The 26,117-nt window shown below is 33.1% G+C and overlaps 1 protein-coding gene across 1 annotated transcript; it reads right to left on the reverse strand.

Moving 5' to 3' along the window:
* Window positions 1-2,590: 2,590 nt before the first annotated feature.
* Window positions 2,591-24,292, reverse strand: LOC119611125 (probable serine/threonine-protein kinase dyrk2). Its single transcript, XM_037966597.1, is given in 5 exon segments — window positions 2,591-3,883; window positions 3,949-4,233; window positions 4,235-5,000; window positions 5,003-5,504; window positions 23,678-24,292. Coding segments are annotated over 4 exon segments (1,743 nt in total). The 5' UTR covers window positions 5,166-5,504; window positions 23,678-24,292; the 3' UTR covers window positions 2,591-3,354.
* Window positions 24,293-26,117: the final 1,825 nt, after the last annotated feature.

Genomic DNA, 26,117 nt, shown 5'->3' on the forward strand with positions numbered 1-26,117 from the left:
TATAGACTAGTCTATTGTATGGCCTATAGTCTAGCCTATAGTCTGAACTATAGTCTAGCCTATAGTCTGAACTATAGTCTAGTCTATAGTCTGGACTATAGTCTAGTCTATAGTCTAGACTATAGTCTAGTCTAGTCTATAGTCTCGAATATAGTCTAGTCTATAGTCTCGACTAGTCTAGTCTATAGTCTCGACTATAGTTTAGTCTATGGTCTGGACTATAGTCTAGTATATAGTCTGTACTATAGTCTAGTCTATAGTCTCGACTAGTCTAGTCTATAGTCTCGACTATAGTTTAGTCTATGGTCTGGACTATAGTCTAGTATATAGTCTGTACTATAGTCTAGTCTATAGTCTGTACTATAGTCTAGTCTATAGTCTGGACTATAGTCTAGTCTATAGTCTGGACTATAGTCTAGTCTATAGTCTCGACTATAGTCTAGTCTATAGTCGGGACTATAGTCTAGTATATAGTCTGTACTATAGTCTAGTATATAGTCTGTACTATAGTCTAGTATATAGTCTGTACTATAGTCTAGCCTATAGTCTGGACTATAGTCTAGTCTGTAGTCGGTACTATAGTATAGTCTGTAGTCGGTACTATAGTATAGCTATAGTCGGCACTATAGTATAGCTATAGTCTGGACTAGAGTCTAGTCTATTGTGTGGACTATAGTCTATTCTATTGGCTGGAATATATACTAGTCTATTGTCTGGACTATATTCTAGTCTATAGTCTTGACTATAGTCTAGTATATAGTCTGTACTTAAATAATTAGGTATACACATGTGTTTAAGAAAATGTGATACATTGACTCCTTGTAAAACTGCTGGGTATACTGTAGTGTATTTAAAGGATATTTAAAATATCTCAAACAAGTATATAGTTTTTTATTTAGATTTTTCTTATTATAACTTGTTGCATGTACACATGAACTCATACATACATAATACTTACATACACATAATAATGATGTGGTTGATGTTGCCTCTAACAACAACAACAACGCATAAGAATAACAACTGTATAAATAGTTTTTGTAATAAGGATTTAAGACGACAACCATTACAACATTCCATGTCCTTATTAGATTTTCAGAACAAATGTATGTAATTGTACTTATGTATATACAAACATACATATGTATGATGTATGTCAACACTGGTGTTGCGGCTCTTAATAATAATATATTAGATATCCTATTACGAATATTTAAAAAGAAAAAAAGCGAAAAAAAAAAACAGAAATCCTTTTATAACACCATGACATCAAAAGTATTATGTATAAGTTGTTCCAGTATAAATGGTTGCGCCTCTAAGGGAGGAGGTTCATGGGGAGTTCCTGTCATTTTGGTATGATATAGAGGAGATAATTTTATGCAAATATTATTTGCATTTATTTCTACTTCCTTACAATTTATTACTTCTTGTTTATTGATTTATTGAAAAGCAGTAAAAGTAAAATGTATTTTAACAGAAATTTGCTCAGAGGCAGAAATAAAAATGCTTAAAAATTTCCATTAAATGCCTGTGGAAAAGTTTTTTGTTGTGTTTTTTTTTTTTCAAAGAATATTTAAATAACATTGTTCGTGTTTCATAATCTAAAAGGAATAATGTTTTAAAAGAAATTTAATAAAAAAAACTTGTAAAATAAAAAAACTTCAGGTGTGTGAAGGAGTATGTTTATAGAATTTGTCATAAGCTTAAGCCTTAAAATAAAAATATTCTTTATTTTTTGCACTAAGAGCCCAATGGCGATTTTTAAAGGCTACGTTTTTATAAATACAAAATTAACTGAAATTTAAATGTAAGTTTTTCATTATAATATATTAGATAGATTGTTAGATAACCTATAGTAGGGTTATAGCCTAGCCAATAATATGATTTATAGTATGGACTTTAGCTAGCTTATAATATGGACAATAGTATTGCCTATAGTCTAGCATATAGTGCAGCAATTAATCTATAATATTGTCTTGGTTATAGTCTGATCCATAGTCCAGACTATAGACTATATTATTATCCAGATTCGGATATAGTTTCGACTATAGTCTTGACTATAGTTGACTATAGCTTGGACTGTAGTCTTGACTATAGATTGAACTACAGTCTTGACTATAGTTTGAACTATAGTCTTGACTATAATTTGGACTATAGTCAACATTATAGTCTTGACTATAATATAAGACTATAGTCTTGACTATAATTTGGAATATGGTCTTGACTATAGTTTGAACTATAGTCTTGACTATAGTTTGGACTATAGTCTTGACTATAGTTTGGACTATAGTTTGGACTATAGTCTTGACTATAGTTTGGACTATAGTTTGGACTATAGTTTTGACTATAGTGTAGACTATAGTTTGGACTATAGTCTGGACTATAATATCGACTATAGTCTTGACTATAGTTTGGACTATAGTCTAGACTATAGTTTGGACTATAATTGACTATAGTCTAGACTATAATTGACTATAGTTGACTATAGTTTGGACTGTAGTCTTGACTATAGTTTGAACTATAGTCTTGATTGTAGTTTGGACTATAATGTTGACTATAGTTTGGGCTATAGAGTTGACTATAATTGACAATAGTTTGGACTATAGTCATGACTACAGTTTGAACTATAATCTTGTCTATAGTTTAGACAATAACCTTGAACATATTTTTTGTACTATACTCTTGATTATAGTGTTGATTATAGTTTGCACTATACTCTTGGCTACAGTTTGGGCTGCAGTCTTGACTATAATTTGGACTATAGCCTTGACTATAGTTTGGACTAGGCTCTTCATTATAGTCTTGACTATGTTCTTAATATAGTTTGGACTATAGTTGTGTTGTATTTTCTCACTATATAAACTATATCATTATGTTGACATATTAAATCATGCATTAAAAAAACATGGGTTCAATATTAGTTTAATTGAAGTGGAACAAAGTCCGTCTAGACTAGTTACTTTTTCTTTCAAACTCTTACAAAGCCCCACCCACCGAAATCCTCAAATATTTAATTGAATCTAATTAATCGTATAAGACAAATTGCTGAACATGAGTGATTACAACGCTTAGACGACAAATTCTAATTACCACACGAAACCAGACAACAATTAAACAAAGTGTACTTTAATCTAAAACAAAGGGCCGATGATGAGGATGGAAATCTATATTATTTAAAGTTTTGCTAACATCAAGGATATTCAATATTTAAAACACAAGTATAGCGTTTGACCGTGGTAATATGAAAAAAGTGTGTTTGTATTGAAAAAGGCATGAACATAAAAATGTCAAGGTTTAGAAATTTCTTTGGTTATTTTTTTTTTTTTTTTGTAATTTAAAATAAATACTAGATTTCTACTTACATTTTTCCAAACTGGCATTACAAAATTTCAAAGCATCATCGAGTAGATTTAAATGCATATAACTGGTAGCAGTCTCATTGATTTTTTTCGCCTGCAAATCGGCACCCCACCATTTCTCTACTAGACGTCGTACTAAAACATCGGGCATAAATTTCATATTATCATTGGAACTGGTAGAACGTAAGGCTACACCACTGGTAGAGGCGGTGGAAGCCATGGTAGTAGTAGCCGTATCAGTGGTACAGGCTATGGTAGTGGTAGTAACGGTAGTGGGCGAGGCCAAGGGTGTGGCAATGATTTGTAGGCGTGGCAAATCGTGGAGAGTGGTGGAGGAGGATGAAGAGGAGCTGGTGGCAGACAATGAGGTAGTATAGGAAGAAGTTGTTGAAGCATATAATGGTTGTTGATTGTGGTTATTGTTAACCAAGCTATTGATATTTAAATCCATACTGGTAGTAGTGGTGGTAGCCGTTGAAAGTGTTGCTAGGGATGTATTAAATTGTAAGGATTGTTTGTTTGGACTTGAAAGCCAGTACTGTTAAAGTTGCCATTGTCATTGATGCTGCCGCCAAAGTCATCCTTTTGCCAGCGTGGAAATTTAATATGACAAATGTTGCACATAGTTATGGTTTCACAACACTGACGACAAAACGTATGACCACAATTGGCGGTCACTGGACAACGCAAAACATCACGACACAGGGGACACAATAAAGGATCAAATTCCTCAGGCATTTGATTATTATTAGCTGCAGCTAGTTCTCGTGAGGGTGAGTGTAAATCCAAATTACCACCCACAGCTGCAGCCAGAAAATCTGTACCTAAATCCTTTAATTTTGAAGAATGTGTGCTTAACCGGATGCTGCCAATTGCCAGTTTTAAAGGCATTGGCGGCCGGCGAAGAAGCATATTTATTTCTTAGCGGTGTTATTAGTTTATGCTGTTCACTATTCCCCGATTTGGAGGTTATGGTGGTGGCCTTTATGGGATCCATTTCGGCATCCACTAAATCTGTTTTATTTTTGGAATTTGAGCTTAAAATGCGTATGTGTTCTAGGAGAGCTGTAGCCAATATATTTAACTTTTCCAGGGGTATAAAACCCTCGGGTTGCTCACTGGCTATGAGAGCATAAATATCGAAGGCCTCTTGCAAACGACCATGTCGTGCCAAAGACTCCCCCAATAAATAGGAAAGTTGTAAATTATTGGCCGTTTGGCCGGCCATTAAAGAGGGCGTTCTCAATTTTATATTTTCATTACTGCGTCGTGGTCTTTTCGCCTCCTCATGAGTAGGGGCTGTTGATGCAGAGGAACCCGAGGCGGCATTCGTTTTCAAAGATTTGAGACCTCGTTTACTGGCCAAAGCCCCCTTAACATAGAATCCGTGAGATAGTGGCATAGTGTCGTGGCGCAATACCTGTGTTTGATCACGTAAGCAATTTTTGGTTCTTGTTGCGCCTAATGCTGCTGCTGCCGCGATTACAGCTGCTGTTGTTGTTAAGTTGTTGCTGTTGTTTCTTGAATCTGTAAAATTGTAGCCAGCAGCTGCGTTTACCGTTGCTGCTGCTGTTCCGGCTATAGATTTGATTTGTAGCAGAGAAGAATTGAATTTTGATTCTTTATCATCAATTTGAAATCTGAGTAATTTTCTTTAATTAACAAGTCCGGCGTCGGTGACACTGAGAGTACGTAACGTTTGTTGGACTTATTTAGGTTTGTACCAGTGACAGAGCTGGTGGCAATACTTAACGGATGTTTTCTTTTCTTTTTTATTTGAAATTGCTCAGTAGCACTTTTAGACATTATACACAAATTTCCAAGAAATTTTTAATTATTTTTTTCTTACAATTTTTTCCACTAATAATTTAAAAATAAAATTTTTAAATTTATTGCAAACTTTTTTACAAACACATTTTTTTCTTTTTTGTTACAAAAATTATATAACTTTATGGAAAGAATAAATTTTTTGTTGATGCACTTTTGATTTTAATTATTTTGTTTTTCACTTGTATTTTTTATAGATTAAATATGATCCGTTAAATTTGAAAACGCTTACGCTTTATATCCGTTGTACATTGACGACAGACTGCATTCACTTTGAAACCGTCTTTGTTCCGTTTAGGTGTTATATGTGTTGATTATCTGGAAAATAAAACACAACAAAATAATGAAAAAAAAAAAATAAAGAATGAACTCGAAAAATAAAACACACAAAAACAATGTATTTTGTTTGGAAAAAACACAAATACAAAAATTTTATATCAACAACAAAAATATACAAACACACTTTACGTAACATTAGATTGAATAAAATTATATGAGTGTATGTACGGATATTCATACATACATAAGTACAAATTTCTATATATGTATGTATGTTTGTCTCTATATATTTGTTTGTATTTATCAATAAACAAACAAAAAACAAGAGTAATTTTTGTTTCCCAAAAATAGAGTTCTAAGAGTGGAGCTTGTATTTGTATTTGCTTGTGTGAGTTTACTAACAGTAACATTTTGGAGTCGCATTCTGATTTATTATGAACAGAAAATCATAACATTAACATGTAAGAGTTTGATTACATCAATAACATTACAATGCAAGTTACATCATGTTATATTTGAAAGTGTTTTGTTTAACAATTACAACCTTATTAAGATTCTATTAGGTGAAAATAAAGGGCTGCCAGACGTTAACAATATTTGCTTTGGGAACTTCGACTTTAGTTTTAGTTCTAGTTCAGTACTAGTTCAGTTCTAGTTCAGTTCTAGTTCAGTTCTAGTTCAGTTCTAGTTCAGTTCTAGTTCAGTTCTAGTTCAGTTCCAGTTCAGTTTCTAGTTCAGTTCTAGTTCAGTTCTAGTTCAGTTCTAGTTCAGTTCTAGTTCAGTTCTAGTTCAGTTCTAGTTCAGTTCTAGTTCAGTTCTAGTTCAGTTCTAGTTCTAGGTTCTAGTTCAGTTCTAGTTCAGTTCTAGTTCAGTTCTAGTTCAGTTCTAGTTCAGTTCTAGTTCAGTTCTAGTTCAGTCTAGTTCAGTTCTAGTTCAGTTCTAGTTCAGTTCTAGTTCAGTTCTAGTTCAGTTCTAGTTCAGTTCTAGTTCAGTTCTAGTTCAGTTCTAGTTCAGTTCTAGTTCAGTTCTAGTTCAGTTCTAGTTCAGTTCTAGTTCAGTCTAGTTCAGTTCTCGTTCAGTTCTAGTTCAGTTCTAGTTCAGTTCTAGTTCAGTTCTAGTTCAGTTCTAGTTCAGTTCTAGTTCAGTTCTAGTTCAGTTCTAGTCGTCTAGTTCAGTTCTAGTTCAGTTCAGTTCAGTTCAGTTCTAGTTCAGTTCTAGTTCAGTTCTAGTTCAGTTCTAGTTCAGTTAGTTCATTCTAGTTCAGATCTAGTTCAGTTCTAGTTCAGTTTTAGTTCCAGTTCTAGTTCAGATCTAGTTCAGTTCTAGTTCAGTTTTAGTTCAGTTCTATTTCAGTTCTAGTTCAGTTCTAGTTCAGTTCTAGTTCAGTTCTAGTTCAGTTCTAGTTCAGTTCTTAGTTCAGTTCTAGTTCAGTTCTAGTTCAGTTCTAGTTCAGTTCTAGTTCAGTTCTAGTTCAGTTCTAGTTCAGTTCTAGTTCAGTTCTAGTTCAGTTCTAGTTCAGTTCTAGTTCAGTTCTAGTTCAGTTCTAGTTCAGTTCTAGTTTAGTTCTAGTTCTAGTTCAGTTCTAGTTCAGTTCTAGTTCAGTTCTAGTTCAGTTCTAGTTCAGTTCTAGTTCGGTTCTAGTTCAGTTCTAGTTCAGTTCTAGTTTCAGTTCTAGTTCAGTTCTAGTTCTAGTTCAGTTCTAGTTCAGTTCTAGTTCAGTTCTAGTTCAGTTCTAGTTCAGTTCTAGTTCAGTTCTAGTTCAGTTCTAGTTCAGTTCTAGTTCAGTTCTAGTTCAGTTCTAGTTCAGTTCTAGTTCAGTTCTAGTTCAGTTCTAGTTCAGTTCTAGTTCAGTTCTAGTTCAGATTCTAGTTCAGTTCTAGTTCAGTCTAGTTCAGTTCTAGTTCAGTTCTAGTTCAGTTCTAGTTCAGTTCTAGTTCAGTTCTAGTTCAGTTCTAGTTCAGTTCTAGTTCAGTTCTAGTTCAGTTCTAGTTCAGTTCTAGTTCAGTTCTAGTTCAGTTCTAGTTCAGTTCTAGTTCAGTTCTAGTTCAGTTCTAGTTCAGTTCTAGTTTAGTTCTAGTTCAGTTCTAGTTCAGTTCTAGTTCAGTTCTCGTTCAGTTCTAGTTCAGTTCTAGTTCAGTTCTAGTTCAGTTCTAGTTCAGTTCTAGTTCAGTTCTAGTTCAGTTCTAGTTCAGTTCTAAATCAGTTCTAGTGTAAACCTAGTTCACTTCATTTTAAGTTCACTTCTAGTTCACTTCTAGTTCACTTCAAGTTCACTTCTAGTTCACTTCTAGTTCAGTTCTAGTTCAGTTCTAATACAGTTCTAGTTCAGTTCTAATTCAGTTCTAGTTCAGTTCTATTTCAGTTCTAGTTTAACCATTTCATACACATTCTGGCAACACTAATTACCGTTAAATAATCCCCTTCTTGTGATACTTATGCTCTTTCAATTGAGAATAATTCTCAATCTCAACAAGTCTCTTGAAAAACTTTTTGTTTACATTTTTATTCACAAAATCTCTCTTTAGTTCACAATTTTCTCTTCTTAAAATACTGAGTAATACTTTTATGTAAACAAACAATTTTTTTAGTTGTTTTTATATTTTAGTCGGGTTTTTTCTTTGGTAGTTCCTATTTTTTTCTTGTTCCTGCTGTTATATGTATTATAGTGTTTATCTGATTTGTTTTTGACATATTTCTGACATGATTTTTCTGTAGTTTTCGCGTTAATGTTTTATGTGAATTGTTGTTGGTATTTTGGCGCGTTCTATTAGATACTCGCACATTTTTAGATTGACGCGGTGCTGTTAAATTGTTAAAAAAAATTAAGCATTTTTGTAGTTGTTTGCTAGAGTAAATAAATGATAAAAATATCGGATGCGTGCGCCCAAAAAAAAAAAAAAAAACTTTGATTGTCGGTCGGGGTTATTTAACACTTTATTAGAAATTTGTTACTGTTTATATTTATTTTTTTATTATTGTATTTTTGTTGTTACTTTTTATATATTAATTTTATTTTTTTCAATGACTAATAAAGTAGGTAATAAAAAATATAATGAAATTAATGGGGTGGCCAGTTGGGTATTGATGATTGGGGAATTCTACATATGCAATGGAATGAGTTTGTGGTGAATGGAATTGATTTGCGTCTTTAAGATGAACTTACTCATGGAAAACGAAACTGACATTGTAAATTGTCGAAAACTTTTGTTTCGGCCTTTATAGTGTTAATTTAATAAAACGTAAACTCAGTTCTACTTAAGCTTAAAAAAACACAACTACAATCACAATTCTTATTAAAAGAAAAAAACAACAAAAATATTAGCAATAGACAGCAACTCATTAAAAATAAAAACACAAAAGTTAATAATTGCTGTCTCTTCCAAAATAAATTTAAATAAAAAAAACGTTACGTAAAGCATTTAAACAATGTTGGCAAAAAAGTATTTCATTTAAATGTTTCGTAACATATTCCAGCAAAAAGTATTAAAAAAGAACACATATCAACAAAGTTAACATTAACAACCCCTAGAATACCCCAACTAAAACTATAAAAAAAAACATATAAATCTGGATTCTGGTCATTAAATATTCTCTTAATGACAGTGAACTGTCCACAGTAGAGATTCACAGACAGCAAACAATGCGGTGGACCTGTCATATAAATATTTCATATAATCACATCTATCTAAACATCAGTCCCATATAGTATTGCATAATATTAATATGAAAATTAACACTGAATCACGTAGACGAGACAATAAAAGCAAAAACAATGAAAAAGCAAATACAATTCAAATCAAATTCTAACAACAACAAAACTATCACATCAAAGTATATTGAATAAAATGAAATCAAGAAAACCAACAGATACTTTATTCATTGCTGTTGGTTCTACTACCTCAAACACATTTGCTGTTGTTGCTGCTGTTTGAGGTTGGTGGGGCCTTAAGTTTGATTGTGTTTGGTTTGATATCAAACAAAAACAAATCTCAATTAAATTGTGAAATAAAATGAACTGAAAGAGAGAATATGAACTACGAATAACAGAATGTAAAGGAGTGCAATAATTCCAAAGTATTAGTTGAAAGAATAACTTAACACAACGGAAACAACACCGAACTTATCCCGAATTACAGACTTTACCGTGTATCCACCCATGCACCCCGAAGGCATCACTCCAACACCCGGGACAAAACATAATTCGAAACTCTGCTCTATGGGCTACCGGTTCCCTGATTATGTGGTTCTCTGGTTCTATCCGATATCAAATCATTCCAAAGAAAGACCGAGAATACACTTGATCATCACCAGTTTATAGTCCCGGCAGATTAGAGATATTGGTAGCACAACTTTTCCCCAGGGTTTGGTAAGTGGAATCTGGTGAAAAAGTTAAATCTAGGACCTATACCCCGGACAAAACTAAATCCGATACTCTGCCCTATGGGCTACCGGTTCCCGTGGTACCCAATTATGTGGTTCACTGGTTCTACCCGATATCAAATCATTCCAAGGAAATACCGAAGATGCATTTGATCATCACCAGTTTATAGTCCCACAGACTAGAGGTATTGGTAGTACCTCTTTTCCCCGGGATGGGGGAAGTTCACCTAAGTAACATGCTCCTGGTGCGAATCTGGTGATAAAGTTAAATCTAAGACGGCATGGGATTGTATGAAAATTTTAACCGAATACTCTCTCAGAGGTAAGGTTTACATCATATGGGTACCAGACCAGTCGGGAGTAGTCGGCAACGAAATAGGGAATGTATTAGCTTTATGGGGAAGGGAGCTTGAGATTGTTAAACTAACGAACGCAAAACCATTCCACGCAACGAGAGCCGAATTAATAATATTGGTGAGGGGGAGTATTGAAACGGAGCGTAGAACCACAAAGATCCTTCTCAAAATGAGCAAGTCTGAGGTTAGTATGGGCAGTACTTTCTTTGGAGTTCTTTCTTTGCCATTGTCAGGAGCGAACAACAGTCCCGATAGTGGCCTAAGTGTGTTTCTTCGAATTTGATGTAGTATACATCCTCCTATCAACCAAACTTAAAGTAATTGATCATGCTAAGTGTTGATAAGTATGGAAATTCGATTTTGGTTGTTTCACACGCGAGATCATGCTCTTCAGATTGTCATAATAAATCTATGAAGTTGAAATTTAATCTCAAGACCTGAACAGTTTTCTCTGAGGCACATGATTTGGCCGGACATTTCGCGAGCTGGCCAGACAGCTTTACACACGATTTCTTGCACTTTAGGTTGTATTGAATCAATTTTTTAGGATGAATTGAAAAATGACTTTGATTTGATAAAAATCTTAATGGAGTGATACAGTTTTAGAATTTTCTCTTTGATGAGCTTGACAATATGAACTTCATCTGCCTTCACCATTTTTGTCTTGCACAGAAAAAGATCATGATTCTTTTAGCACTTGATAGAATACAAAACCGGGAAGAATGGGAAACGTCAATCTTTAGTCGAATATAAAGATTTACGAGGATCGCCGTGCATTTACAAATGATATAAGGGCGTTCAATTCCCATGAGCCTTGGCATTGGTTTAGTTATTACGGGATATCAAAATTGTTTGCCTTTCACAAAAAAGGATTATGATTCGTTTGCCTTGTCTGCCAAAATCATTAGAAGCCGAAAAAGTCTAAATACCTTTAAATCCCTGACCTGTCCCACATTGCTAGTAAATGAATATTATTTGTTTGACTGTTAAATTCGTAGAGATATTGTGTACGTGCCAGAAAACATGTTTGTGTATGAGTGGATTTTTTTCCCTAACATTCTGATTAGATACAAAATGCTCTTTCTAAGAAAATTTCAACTTTTTCAATTACGTATGTATCTGCAAAATACCAAAAAATAAACCGTTACTCTTAAATAAAACGCTCTATGAGATATTTATTTATCTTTAGGAGGGGGAATTTTCAATATCATTTCAAAATAACGCTCTCTGTTTGTGTAAACTGAATAATAGAAGAAATAGTGAAAAAATACAAATAAAAACAAATTATTGTTTTGACACAATGCGCACGTTTTTTTGTTAAAAGATAAAATAAAAACTGAAAACAACAAAAAAACTGTATTGTGTATTATTTTGCCGGCATTAGAAACAGATAGAAATACGTGTATGATTATGATGGCAGGCCATCAACCACATCAACAACCATGCCCATGCCAGCACCTCTTGAACAGCCGATTTTTTTTTAAGAATTTTGCCAATGTTTGTTATGTAAACATTTGATTCTTTTTCATTTAAATTCAAATAGAACAAAAACAAATACTTTGTTCATATCTTAAGAATTAAGTATATAATTTACACTCATACAATAAGAAAACCGATATTCTTAGAAAATTAATCAACCAAAAACAAAACTTATTAAATTTTCTTTGTTTTTGCCACTATAACATTTAGTATTTTGTGACTTCTATTCCAAATTACCAATAGATTCACAAATTTGCGTCATATTGAAAATTGTTTGTGTTTACATTGGTTGTATGTTCTTCAAGTACGTTTGAAAATTTAGCATTGACCCAAATATTTGTTTACAACAAAATTTCGCCAAATTAGTTCAGGGAGACAAGGCAGACTCGGAGACATATAGAGAAAATACATATGTAAACAATTCGCATTAAATGTTATTGTGGACATAACGTAATCCTAAACTACATGTAGATAATGATTAAGGTCTTTAACAAATTTGCATTACTTTTGTTAATTTAAATACATACAGTGTATGTATTTTCATGGATTTTCTCTGGTTTGAATTGGTTGGACACTCGGTATAAAACCTCAACTTGAAGAAGTTGACCAGCCAACCAAACTGCAACAAATTATTCATTTATTTTAATTGTTAAATTACTTAGTGGTTGAGAAAAACACTTTTTGAGTGGGTTGAGGTATGTGCAAGTAAGGACAGTGGACCGTATAAATAAAAGGTGAACATTGTACACATACATACTTTTTTTTAAATTCTTAGTGATCGGTTATAGATCTATATCAGTTCCATTTCCATAATAGTTCTGTTCTAGTTCTGTTCTAGTTCTGTTCTAGTTCTGTTCTAGTTCTGTTCTAGTTCTAATTCTGTTCTAGTTCTATTCTAGTTCTGTTCTAGTTCTGTTCTAGTTCTGTTCTAGTTCTGTTCTAGTTCTGTTCTAGTTCTGTTCTAGTTCTGTTCTAGTTCTGTTCTATTTCTGTTCTAGTTCTGTTCTAGTTTTGTTCTAGTTCTGTTCTAGTTCTGTTTTAGCTCTGTTCTAGTTCTATTTTAGTTCTGTTCTAGTTCTGTTCTAGTTCTGTTCTAGTTCTGTTCTAGTTCTGTTCTATTTCTGTTCTAGTTCTGTTCTAGTTCTGTTCTAGTTCTGTTCTAGTTCTGTTCTAGTTCTGTTCTAGTTCTAGTTCTGTTCTAGTTCTGTTCTAGTTCTGTTCTAGTTCTGTTCTAGTTCTGTTCTAGTTCTGTTCTAGTTCTGTTCTGTTCTAGTTCTGTTCTAGTTCTGTTCTGTTCTAGTTCTGTTCTGTTCTAGTTCTGTTCTAGTTCTGTTCTAGTTCTGTTCTAGTTCTGTTCTAGTTCTGTTCTAGTTCTGTTCTAGTTCTGTTCTAGTTCTGTTCTAGTTCTGTTCTAGTTCTGTTCTAGTTCTGTTCTAGTTCTGTTCTAGTTCTAGTTCTGTTCTAGTTCTAGTTCTGTTCTAGTTCTGTTCTAGTTCTAGTTCTGTTCTAGTTCTGTTCTAGTTCTGTTCAAGTTCTGTTCTAGTTCTGTTTCTAGTTCTGTTCTAGTTCTGTTCTAGTTCTGTTCTAGTTCTGTTCTAGTTCTGTCTAGTTCTGTTCTAGTTCTGTTCTAGTTCTGTTCTAGTTCTGTTCTAGTTCTGTTCTAGTTCTGTTCTAGTTCTGTTCTAGTTCTGTTCTAGTTCTGTTCTAGTTCTGTTCTAGTTCTGTTCTAGTTCTGTTCTAGTTCTGTTCTAGTTCTGTTCTAGTTCTGTTCTAGTTCTGTTCTAGTTCTGTTCTAGTTCTGTTCTAGTTCTGTTCTAGTTATGTTCTAGTTATGTTCTAGTTCTGTTCTGGTTCTGTTCTAGTTCTGTTCTAGTTCTGTTCTAGTTCTGTTCTAGTTCTGTTCTAGTTCTGTTCTAGTTCTGTTCTAGTTCTGTTCTAGTTCTGTTCTAGTTCTGTTCTAGTTCTGTTCTAGTTCTGTTCTAGTTCTGTTCTAGTTCTGTTTTAGTTCTGTTCTAGTTCTGTGCTAGTTCTGTTCTAGTTCTGTTCTAGTTTAGTTCTAATTCAGTTCTAGTTCTGTTCTAGTTCTGTTCTAGTTCTGTTCTAGTTCTGTTCTAGTTCTGTTCTAGTTCTGTTCTAGTTCTGTTCTAGTTCTGTTCTAGTTCTATTCTAGTTCTTTTCTAGTTCAGTTCTAGTTCTAGTGCTGTTGTTGTTCTGCTCTAGTTCTCTTCTAGTTCTAATTCTGTTTTAGTTCTGTTCTGTTCTAATTCTGTTTTTGTTCTGTGCTAGTTCTTCTTTTGTTCAGTTCTAGTTCTCTCGCAATATACTAATATATTAAAAACAAAAAGCGTTTCACCACTTGTAGCTCCCACTGTAACACCAGTTTGCTAAAAATTTAACGATAACACAACAATTAAATAATAATAAAAAAACTTACGAGAATTTCTTCAAGTGTGTGTACGTATGAGTTTTTATAAGTGCATTATTCAATTCTATATATTTTTTTGTTTGTTTTCTGTTGTTGTTATATCTTGTATAATAGATGACGGAGAAATAGATTTTTTGCAACAACTACAACAATAGCACAAAAAAACATATATAAAGATTTTTCCGGTAAATTACTAACAGACGTGTAGATAGAAACCTCTATTTGAATGTAGTGGTTAGTGTGTTTGAATAAAAAACAAGAATAATAAATAATAAAAAACTTAAATTTGATTATATCATGCAGTCAAACAACAAATAATTATTGCATAATTTATTTTATTAGAAACACAAAAATGACAATTTAGTAATACGGGTCTGTTCTTTTATTTGTGTTTTGCTGATAAAGAACTTTTGGAAAGTAACAGTTTTTTATTTATTATAGATTTAATTTAATTAAATAATATTTAAGTTTTTGATTTTTTGTTTTTACTTTTTTATTATAATCATATAATTTAATTTTTTGCTTGTGATTTCATAACACTTCCAATTACGTATGTGTTGTGCTGCGACAAGCAACAAAATTTATAAAAATTCTCAATAAAATTCAAATCAATTTCTCAACTCAACCTAATGAATGCCATAATGATTATGTGTTGGATTTTTTTCTGTTCTGTTTCTTCTAATGCAAAATCGAAACAGAAAAACACAAACAAAAATAATATTTTATAAAATAAAAACATTTTTTTTAATTTTTAAGTATTTTTTTAATTTCAATTTGATTTGATTTCAATGAGCTGTATGAGTAAGAGCATTATTATTATGGTTACAGCAAGCGGGCGAGACATTGTAACAATTTTGCGTTCTTCGTTGTATAGACGTATTTTATATCAATAGAAAGGAAATGGTGTACAATATACACCATATATACCATGATATAATATAAACATATTAATTATGTGCATCGATTTTAGGTCTTGTTCAGTTTTATTTCAGTTCTAGTTCAGTTCCATTTCAGTTCTAGTTCAATTCTAGTTCAGTTCTAGTTCAGTTCTAGTTCAGTTCTAGTTCAGTTCTAGTTCAGTTCTAGTTCAGTTCTAGTTCAGTTCTAGTTCAGTTCTAGTTCAGTTCTAGTTCAGTTCTAGTTCAGTTCTAGTTCAGTTCTAGTTCAGTTCTAGTTCAGTTCAAGTTCAGTTCAAGTTCAGTTCTAGTTCAGTTCTAGTTCAGTTCTAGTTCAGTTCTAGTTCAGTTCTAGTTCAGTTCTAGTTCAGTTCTAGTTCAATTCTAGTTCAATTCTAGTTCAGTTCTAGTTCAGTTCTAGTTCAATTCTAGTTCAATTCTAGTTCAGTTCTAGTTCAGTTCTAGTTCAGTTCTATTTCAGTTCTACTTCAATTCTAGTTCAATTCTAGTTCAGTTCTAGTTCAGTTCTAGTTCAGTTCTAGTTCAGTTCTAGTTCAGTTCTAGTTCAGTTCTAGTTCAGTTCTAGTTCAGTTCTAGTTCAGTTCAAGTTCAGTTCAAGTTCAGTTCAAGTTCAGTTCTAGTTCAGTTCTAGTTCAGTTCTAGTTCAGTTCTAGTTCAGTTCTAGTTTAGTTCTAGTTCAGTTCTAGTTCAGTTCTAGTTCAGTTCTAGTTCAGTTCTAGTTCAGTTCTAGTTCAGTTCTAGTTCAGTTCTAGTTCAGTACTAGTTCAGTTCTAGTTCAGTTCTAGTTCAGTTCTAGTTCAGTTCTAGTTCAGTTCTAGTTCAGTTCTAGTTCAGTTCTAGTTCAGCTCTAGTTCAGTTCTAGGTTAGTTTTAGTTCAGTTCTAGTTCAGTTCCACCTCAATTATAATAAAAGTTTTGATTATTGTAACATAAAATACAAATTTCTTCTTTAAATATTTAAATGTATGATGTTGCTTATTGCATTTCAATTAACTGTGTACTACTTTACTAGATAAAGCTTGGCAAATTTTATGTGTATTAAAATTTAAATAGAAAATCAACACATTTCAATGCAAAAAATAAAGAAAATTAAAAATAAATTAATAAAAACTATTTATATAAAAACATTTTATATGTCTATGAAATAAATACCTAAAACATGTTGAGACTTGGGGCTAACAGCGTCATTAAGGAATGAAATCTTGAAGAGAATTAAAGCAGAAAGAAAGTCAATTGGTATGGTAGAGTTTCTAATTTGTATATAGAGGAGTTACTTTAAACAGAGGTGATACATTGTGGAGTCAATAGTTCATTTGTAATCGAAATATAATTTGATAATTATCTATGGGAGGACTACTGACTTCTTGAATTTCATTTAAAATACAATTAATACTTTAACAAACTGTTTAAAATATTTTTTTTCAATTTAATTTAAATACAAAATTTACACATTTTGACACAGGCATTTGTAAGTACTATTACATCTTGTTGTTATTATTATTGTTGTTGTTCTTATTTATTTATTCTAGATATTGTTGTTGCAGTTGTTATTATTGTTGTTGTTGTTATAATAGCAATGATAATATTATAGTTGGCATTTGTTGTATAATGTTCTATATTACAAAAATAACCTTGTTACAAGTAGAAATAATAGATATTAGATACGTTTATAAAACACACACACTCGCACACATATACATACGTACATACTTGTCAAATAACAATAATACATACATCTCTATTTTATGTAGATTGTTTTTCTTCTTCTCAATCTTTTAGATATTTTTTTGCAGTATCTTTAAGTTATGTCAATGCAAAATTGTAATTCAGACAAATAGCTATATATTCTATATTCACAGATAGTATTTTATATTTCTTTATATGCTGTAGTTGCATATTATGATTATTATTTGTTTGTAATTTTATAGTTAGATTTTTATCTACTTATGTATGTAAATATTTATTTAGTATATAGGAAAATATAGATAGACAATACTTTAAATTATATTGTTATGACATGATTTCTGATATGTACATATGTATGTATTTGTTTGGGTAGAGTCGTGCATGTTACGCATGTTGAGTAAGAAAGGAAATTGAAAATATGTATATAGAAGCTTATTATTATTTTTTTTTAAATCCCCTTAAGTTAAGCATTATTGGTTTGTTATTTATAGAAAATTAATTTATAATTATAGAAAATAGAAATGTCTAATGTGCTGACATAAGTCCCAGGAGTAAATCTATGTTTACAGTGGTATAAAATAAAAACATACGGAAATAATGATGTATCTTCTAAATGGTTAGTATGGTTCGAGCTTAAGTTTTGTATTTGGACCTCATAGGTCTACCGGGTGTGCGGGCAGCGCTCATTATATATAGGACTGCTCGATTATAAAACATTTTTAAAACGATTATTTTTTATTTGTTGTTTTTTGGCCTTAACCGCAAAACTCTGTAGTGGCTAGTACTTACATAACCTCTTACTTTTAAGTAGTCTTATAATGACTTACATATACGTACTTTATTTTGAGCTTTGCCGTTTTATTTGCACATTTTAGTGAATCGTGCGCTGGTAGGTAACTGTTTTTGGTGTTGTGAGTATGACAGCGAACGATTTTTAAATTAAAGATATGGTTCAGAGAATCCCAACGGTAGGTAGAACCATAAACATCCTATAAAATGGTCATACCGAGAGCAGAAGCCTATTCAAAATGAGTAAGTTTAAGTTTAATATGATGGTACGTATTCTGTGTGAACACACAGGATTACAGACACAACTATGCAAAATTGGACGTGCGGATTCAGACGAATATAGAGCACGCAGAGCGGACAAGGATGTCGAAGTGCTTTACGCGAGTACCTGGCGTGTAGTCTATCTTACGGTTATACTTTTTCAACCACTGGGTGAGTAAAAAGTAAACAACTCACCACTGCCCCTTTGTGTATCTTACATGCAGCTTGCAATTTTTATTGTAGTACATGGATAAAGCCGGTCCATGTACAAGCACTTTTCTCGAGTACTTCAGCTATCTAATCTCTGACCATTGCTGCCCCGTTACTTAACTTCCGAGATGTAAAACATCACTTCCGTTTACAACCACGCAGATGGGATGGCCTCTGTTGATTCGGCAACAGCACCTAAAGACGTAACCGGTAGACCGAAGTACGAATCCATCAAATAAGCCGAAACTTTGTTCTTATTCACAGTGACACACTGTGGTAATTCAGAGTAAACTCTGTTCATATCTGGACAAGGAACGAAAATTCAATGGTATCATTTGTATATGATACCTTTCATCCATCATCAGACATTTATTCTAGGTAAACGGGTGGGTGAGGCCCAACCAACCAACCAACTCATTTCCTTTAACCGTCACTTACTCTCCCCGCGAATTTGGGTTTAAACCACAAACACTACGTGGATCCCGAAGGAACCTCAACTAACTGACCAGCCAGGACATAGTCCTGCGGGCAACTGGCCACCCGTAGTACCAGATTATGTGGTTCTCTGGTTAGACTCCATTTCAAATCATACCAAGGACAAGCCGAGGAGTGAAGTGACATCACAAGTTTATAGTTCCGGCAGACTAGAGGTACTGGTAGCACCTCTATATCCCGGATTGCAATACACCAAGATGGAATTTATCATCAAGGAAACATGCCCAGGGGGAGAGGGGGGGGGGGGGGGGGCAGAGCGGACAGTAAAACTCTGTAGCACTTTCTTTGCCATTATTAGGCTTTTTTGAGACGAGCACTGATTGGAAAATTCTTAGGAGTTACGTCTGGGAAACTTAAACTAAGTTTCAACATCGGGCGATAATACATTCAGTATATACCACATAAGGTCTTTCAATGAAAAGGAACGCACGATAGGTCTGATAGTGTCTAAGGAGTAATACTTCGGATTTGATGTAGTATACATTCTTGTATAGTCGATATCAAAATATAGTTCAGAAGTTATAGGAAAAGTGTATATAGCAGGAGGCGTCTGTCTAATGGATCCTATATAATCCCTCCTACAGAAAATCAGTTTATAGTCAATAAATAGTTTAAAAGTCGAGCTATATATTAAGAGAAATTCGATAAAAAGGTATTTGTTATAGTGGACTCCGGTAGGTTAGCGGTTAGTGTTCTAGTCTGGTAGACCGGAGGTGTTGGGTTCGATTCCCACCTGAGGCACTGGTTAAGGAACGCACAACAGGCCCGATAGAGGCCTAGGTGTATTTCTTCGGATTTGATGTATATACATCCTCCTTTAAAACTAACTAACTAACTATAGTTTCCAAAACGTATTTTCTTTGTTCGAGAATTTATTATGGAGTTGACACTCGTTCTGTGAAACGGTTCTGAAACTAATTCCTTAAACAATAATTTTTGTTCGAATTTGTCAATCTCGGAATTAGTTCTAGCGAAGCATCAAAGAATGTCTACGCTTTAGTTATAAACAAATTTTTTCAGCGTTTTCTGTTCGAAATTAGTGAGATTAGGTTTAATGTATAACTAATGTCAAAGAACTATGCCATTGAAAACTCTTTAGAAGTTTTTTAGAACCACAACAATGTTTCGAAGAGAGGGATCCTGGAGTAGTGGCGTTATCACTAGTCTAAGATTGTTGCTTAAGAATGGTTCTTTTTGTACTCGTTCTAGAACAATTTCTAATATTTTTCCTGGGATCAAAACAATTTCAAAAAGATTAACACACAAATCATTATTCACCTCATCAATTAAAATCATTTCCAAATAATTCTAATTTATTTTATTTAATTAACAAATTCAAGTGTGCTCTTATTTCTATTAGAACGTCAAGTATTTTCTAAGAATTCTTAAATTTTCATTGTAAATATTTTTTGTTTAAAAAGAAAAAATAGCAAAAAATTATACAACCAATAAATGCACAAATAACAAACAAACTATAATATATACGAAAATTTACATGACACTAAACTGTTGTTGTTGTTGTTGTTTGCTGCAATTGTTGCTGTTATTGCAATTGTTGTTAGTAATATGTTTAAAAATACAGCAACACGTAAGTCCAAGAGTGATTGAGGGAGGGAGAGGAGGCTATTTTCATTGGCTGTCTAGTGGTGGGTTGTTTTTGGGGTCTGATTTGTTTTCTATTTATTTATTTATTTTTTTCACACAATCATTATCAACATCGTCATAATCATGTTAATCATCGTAATCAACACTTTTGGGAATTTCTGAATGAAAACGTAAGAAAACACAACCAATAATAACAACAACAGTAACGACAATCACAACTAAATATGAATAATTGTTTAATGTTTTCTTTTGTAAATAATGTACTCGTATCTTAAAGATATTACGTTTGAACTGCACAATAATAAAATTTAGAGCTCCCACGATGTTGGAGGGTTTTTTTTTTTTAATTTGTCTGTTTCTCTTTGGTTTTTGTTTTTGCGCAATGCTAAATAAGATTCTCTTAGTTGTTTCATAACAACTAATACTATTGTAGTTGTGATAGTACTCTTTTTTTTTTTTTTGAAATTGTGCTCTTTTTTTTGCAGTCGTTTGTATTTGATTTGGTAACGTTTTTAGAAGCAGAAAAAACACTACAATAAAACGACAATGTTATGTAGTCTTTAGGGTTGCCAAGTCTGAATAATTTAGGTCAGACATGAAGGCTTATAAGAAAACTCCTGAAATTAGTTTCTGACGGACATTGTCAGGAAGAGTGAGACATTTGTTCTATATAGAAGATCAAACCTACCCACAGGGGTCTGATGACTTTATCATCAGATAGACTACAGGAAGAAGGGAAATACATAACCTTTTTTTATCGCAACACTAGCTTTCAGGCGGAAGTTCGCCCGGAAGTTTACACGGAATGGAGCCTGCGGAGAGGACATTGAAACACTGAAAGATTTTATCTGTCAATGACAGGCTTTCGACGAAATTAGATCCGAATATCTTGGGAGTGACGTTATTTCAGATGTTATATCCTATAGGAACACTGATTAGAAAAATTTTAAGATTATACGTCCTGCAAACCGAGTTTTTGAACATTGGACATTGGTATTTCCTTCAATAAATTTTATGTAAAGCAGCGGATCTGATGTAATCATATTCTTTCGATATCGATAGATCATTTAAACAATCTGTTATTGCCAGGATTTCAACGATATTATATCCAAATGTTTTGAGAGCGATTTTATTCTGCTTAGAAACCTTTCAAAGGTCGCTATGTTGGTATTTCCATCAACAATTTCCATGAAAAGTAGCGGCCAAGGTTTACTTTTTCGGATCTGTTTCCACAAGGATGGCTCTAAGCTGGAATATAGATCTATTATGAGGATTAAACAATGACCTATAGATGTCTAAATGGTAGATCATTTAAACAAAAGCATATGCAGTATATTTTGTCGAAAACAGATATGACCGTCTCGGACATAACTGGCCGTTATATGGGAGACTTGACAAATTTTGAAAGAATTCGAGAATTCAAAATTACGGTTAAATTCAGACTGGTTTTGTCCATATCCATCAAAATAATTACAAGCATTAAATTTCAGTGGTGAATCTCATATTGTTCACATATTCTTCATACTCTCTGATTCTGTATGATGTATTTTACTATTTTATTGAGTCAATCAGTGTTAACATTAATGGACTTGCGGTAACTGTTTTAGCATTTATAATTTGGGAAAAATAAATTTTCCAGAGTTCTGTCTTTCTGATGATTCATAAGCTACTGAAGCAATTGCTTTAATATTTTTATTAAATTTCCCAAAAACCGTGAACAAGAAAATTTAGAATTCTTAATACAACCGGATATAGGCGGATGTAGGTCAAGTCAGCAGTGTGTACTCATCAGTATATACTCTATCGAATAACAGAGATAGAAATGATCGGAAATTATGAGACATTGATCCTAGATAGTGACTCATTTTCAAAGCATTACATCTAACAGCCGCTGTAATTTGTTGCCATATGAATGGCTCTAAGCTTTGAGTATATATTAAAAACTCAGAAACCAGGTCATAACACTACATTACAGAAAAACTTGTGTTCAAATAAAGTTTTACGAGAGTTATTTGCACGACATCCTATAAAAGATTATCGTAAGAGCCTGATGAGCTTATTTATTTATATTTTCTATTATGGATCCCATTGAACCGTATTGGATTTTATGAAAACTTTAACAAACTTCCAACTTTAACAGAATACTTTCCCATAGGTAAGGTTTACATCATATAGATACCCGGCCACTCGTAAGTAGTCGGCAACGAAAGAATAATAATCAGAATAAAGAAACGGTGGGTAGAACCACAAAGATCCTATGGGGTGATCCTAACGAGAGCATGTCTGATGTTACTATGATGGTACGTATTGTGAGTGGCATGTCATAATGTCCAGTGACATAATAGTGTCCATGGACGTTATGAAAATTTCAAAAGTGTCACAATGTCAGTGAGCATAATGACATAAAGTCCATGGATTTCAAAGAGCCCATTTATCAAAAAAAAAAAAAAAATTTAGCGAAGCCGGTATTCGTAATACCCTAGAGTTTAAAATCCATGCTCGACCGAAGGCCGGCTATTCAGGACATTTTTTAAAGGAATCCAAAACGCAACCTACATCAAATATCGGAGCAATTCTTTTCAGGATAAGAGTGTCCCTTTCCTAAATTCTAAATAAATTTTCTAATACATTTTTGTTTTAGAAGTGTCATAATGTCCATGGACATTATGATACTTTTAAGAATTGCCATAATGTCCATGGACAATATGACACTTTTTGGTGTGTCATAACGTCCATAGACATTATGTCACTGGACATTATGACACGCCACCATATAAAATTGGACGTGCGGATTCAGATGAATATAAAGAATGCAGAGAGAACACTAGAGCACTTTCATTGCCATTGTCAGGCATTTCTAGAAATTAGATCGAAATATCTAGGGAGTGATATTATTTCGAGTGTTAGACCCCTCACTAACACTGATTGGAAGATTCTTAGAAATTACGTCCAGGATTGTGAGTTTCTGAACATCAAAGTCAGTGAATATTATATTATGTTTTTGTTTTTACCAACAAATATTTTCTATCAAATGGAACGCACAACAGGCCCATAGGTGCCTAGGTGTATTTCTTCGTATTTGGTGCAACATACATACTCCAATCAATATAATCATTTGGGCCCCAATTTCCGAAATAGAAGATGGGCGTAAGTCAAATTATAAATAGACTTTGGTATTGCTTTCGAATTGCTTTCTACTGTTAAACACTTTATCTTCCTTTTCCGGGAATTCCAAGGAATCCTCACCATTTAGCAGTTTCCTTGCATGTTTTCTAAAGTTCTAATTACTGGCAACACTGGTGTGAACTCTTTTCAGTCCATGTCACTTCACCTCTTACCTAAAAAATCAACAGTTTACACTGCCTATGCATAGGTGTGAGTGAGCACAAATATGAGTGATTGAGTGTGTGTGCGTATCTGTGTGTTATGTGTTGTGTGAGCGCGTAGTGATTTTGTAACTGTTTTTTTGTTTCACGCAATCCAATCAGAATTTTTTTTTGTACCACCAAAACACTTGCATAATTTTTTTGTTTCGTGTTTCTTTCAGTTGAAAGATATTTTTCACTGATGAGTTTAATAAAACAAACTATTTTTCTTGATGGGAAATTACCTTGTTTTTTTTTTTTTGTTTGATTTTCGCTGGTTAAATTATCTGTTTTTAGCCACAATTTTGTTTTTATGATTTAGTTGTTTGCAAATGATGACTTTTTTTATATAAACAGGCCTTAAATTGTAGCGATTCTAATTGAAACACTTTTGGGCGTAACTTGTTTTGTAAGATACTTTTTTACGTAACTACTTTGAAATTTTTTCTTGTTGTTTTTAAAATTTTTGCGACATTTATTTAACAATTCATTTAAGATTGTTGACGTTTTATTTTTTTTGCACTTTTATTTCAAGGAAATTTTTAAATTTATTAGAAAATTTACAAAAAACATGGATTTTTTGCAATATTATTTATTTGCTTTATTTTTTTACGTACAAAATACAATAGATTTTGTTTTTTTTTTTTTCTCAGATTTTATTTCTTTTCTTCTTTTTTAGCACTAAAACACAACGCGTACGAGATTTTTTTTGTATCTCCACAATTATTATAAAATCAACGGCGAGACAGACGTGTTTTTCTTTTTCTTTTTAAAAATTTTTTTCTTTTATTTTCAATGTGTTCAAAAGTTTAGCGCGCGAAGCCAAATATACAATAAGTTTTTAGCTTCAAGTCACCGCCGCTGTTAAAAAGCGAATGAATCTGAACGTTCAATTTGAAAATTGTCTGAGTACAAATTCCTACAATGTATTCGTTTGGATAGCGTGGTTGCTCCCATTCTCTTTTTTTTTCTTTTTGTTTGGATCCCTGCAATAAATTGTCTCTTATTTGCTACCGATTCAATGTGTGTGTGTGTGTGTGTGTGGAGTATCTGTGTGTGTCTATCTCTTCTCACCCAGAGTCGTTATTGTGTGTTTACATTTGCACAGTGACTGTTGATTGCCGATTATGTCACTACAACACAAATTGAGTTTCGAAACAGCTCAGTGTGTGTTAAACAGTAGAGAGTGCTGCTTATAACACATTTTTACTTATTTTGTTGCTTTCTTGGCTTTTAGTATCGTTTGAGACAAGGAAAGTGTTGCCAGAAGATGTCGGTTTTCACGTAACAAAGTTATTAATTTTTGTTGTAAATTACCAAATCTTACATTTGCCAGCGTAATTAGGAAACTTTGGTCCAAAAAATATTCATAATAGTGTTCGAAATTGAGCTAGTCATTGAATTATCTATAAATTTGCTAATTGAAGTGCAATAGATAAGAGGTCAATGCTCTCTCAATGATTAAAATCCCCAGATGTTATTTTAAGAAGAGTGTTATCGTCAAAAATTTGAACTCAGACATACTAATTGGCAAACAGAAGCTATATTTATCTTTTGTGTTAAATTTATAAAATATAATAAAAACTAACAAATAGTTAGATTGACTTTAAAAATGACAATATCTTCAGATCTTTTCAAAGGAAAATTCAACTCCATCCGATCTAGTTCGCTTAAAAATAAATTTGCATTTGATACCTTATGTTGTCACCTCTCACTGAGTCACCTTCTTCAAAATCATACAATACTAAGGTTAGATTGAAGAGGAGAATGCTATAAACATCGTATCATAAAGATAAAACAAGCCCCAAGGGAGCCAGTTGTGTGCTTCTTTATATGTATTTTTATTGGAGGGTGAATCACCCTTAAAGAAAGAGTGCAGTCTGATGTTTCAGAAAGCCTATCTAATTCTTCAAAGTTGTCCAATAAATATTCCTTAGGGATGAATGTCAAAGTGCTAGGTGAGCTTCTTTGTCGACTCACCACTGCCCCATTGTGTATATTATACGTAGATGGCAATTTTTGTACATGGTTCTGCCGGTCCATGTACAAACACTTTGATCAAGTACTTGAGCTATCCAATCTATTGCAATAGAAGCCCCGTTGGGGAATGATAGGTGTCATGAGTCAAGCTTAATCTAACCCATACAAAGGAAATGACAATCACTGGTTAGAGCCGATAGAAGTGGCGGACCCAAGATCAGGTGTAAACACCCTACTGATGCAATGAGGAATGTCATGTCCCTACAAACATTTTCATCATCTAAAGACTCATCCCGGTACATTACTAGACCTCTTAAAGTCGCTATTGATGCAATGAGGAATGACATGTCCCTACAAACATTTTCATCATCTAAACACTCATACTAGTGCATTTCTAGACCTTTTAAAGTCGGCCAACCCCACTACTGAGATGGCTCTGTTATTTCGGCAACAGCACCTAGGGACGTAATTGGTGGTTCGAAAACATATTTAATTAGACAGATTTATTTCAGTGGCCACAAGGACTTAGTGTGATAAGTTGAGCAAGTTTAGAATAAACTCCAACACACTCAACCATGATGAAAATCGCCGATAAATTAAAGATTAAGATATCAACAACACCGCCAACGTCTCAATATACTCCTTCGCCACTTCAAACGTCACTCCATCCGCCATTTCGACATATCCACAGATACAACTCAAAAT

This window comes from Lucilia sericata, unplaced genomic scaffold (assembly GCF_015586225.1).
Source record: "Lucilia sericata isolate MDLA Ls3-8-SP2 unplaced genomic scaffold, ASM1558622v1 Contig001368F_arrow, whole genome shotgun sequence".
NCBI lineage: Eukaryota > Metazoa > Arthropoda > Insecta > Diptera > Calliphoridae > Lucilia > Lucilia sericata.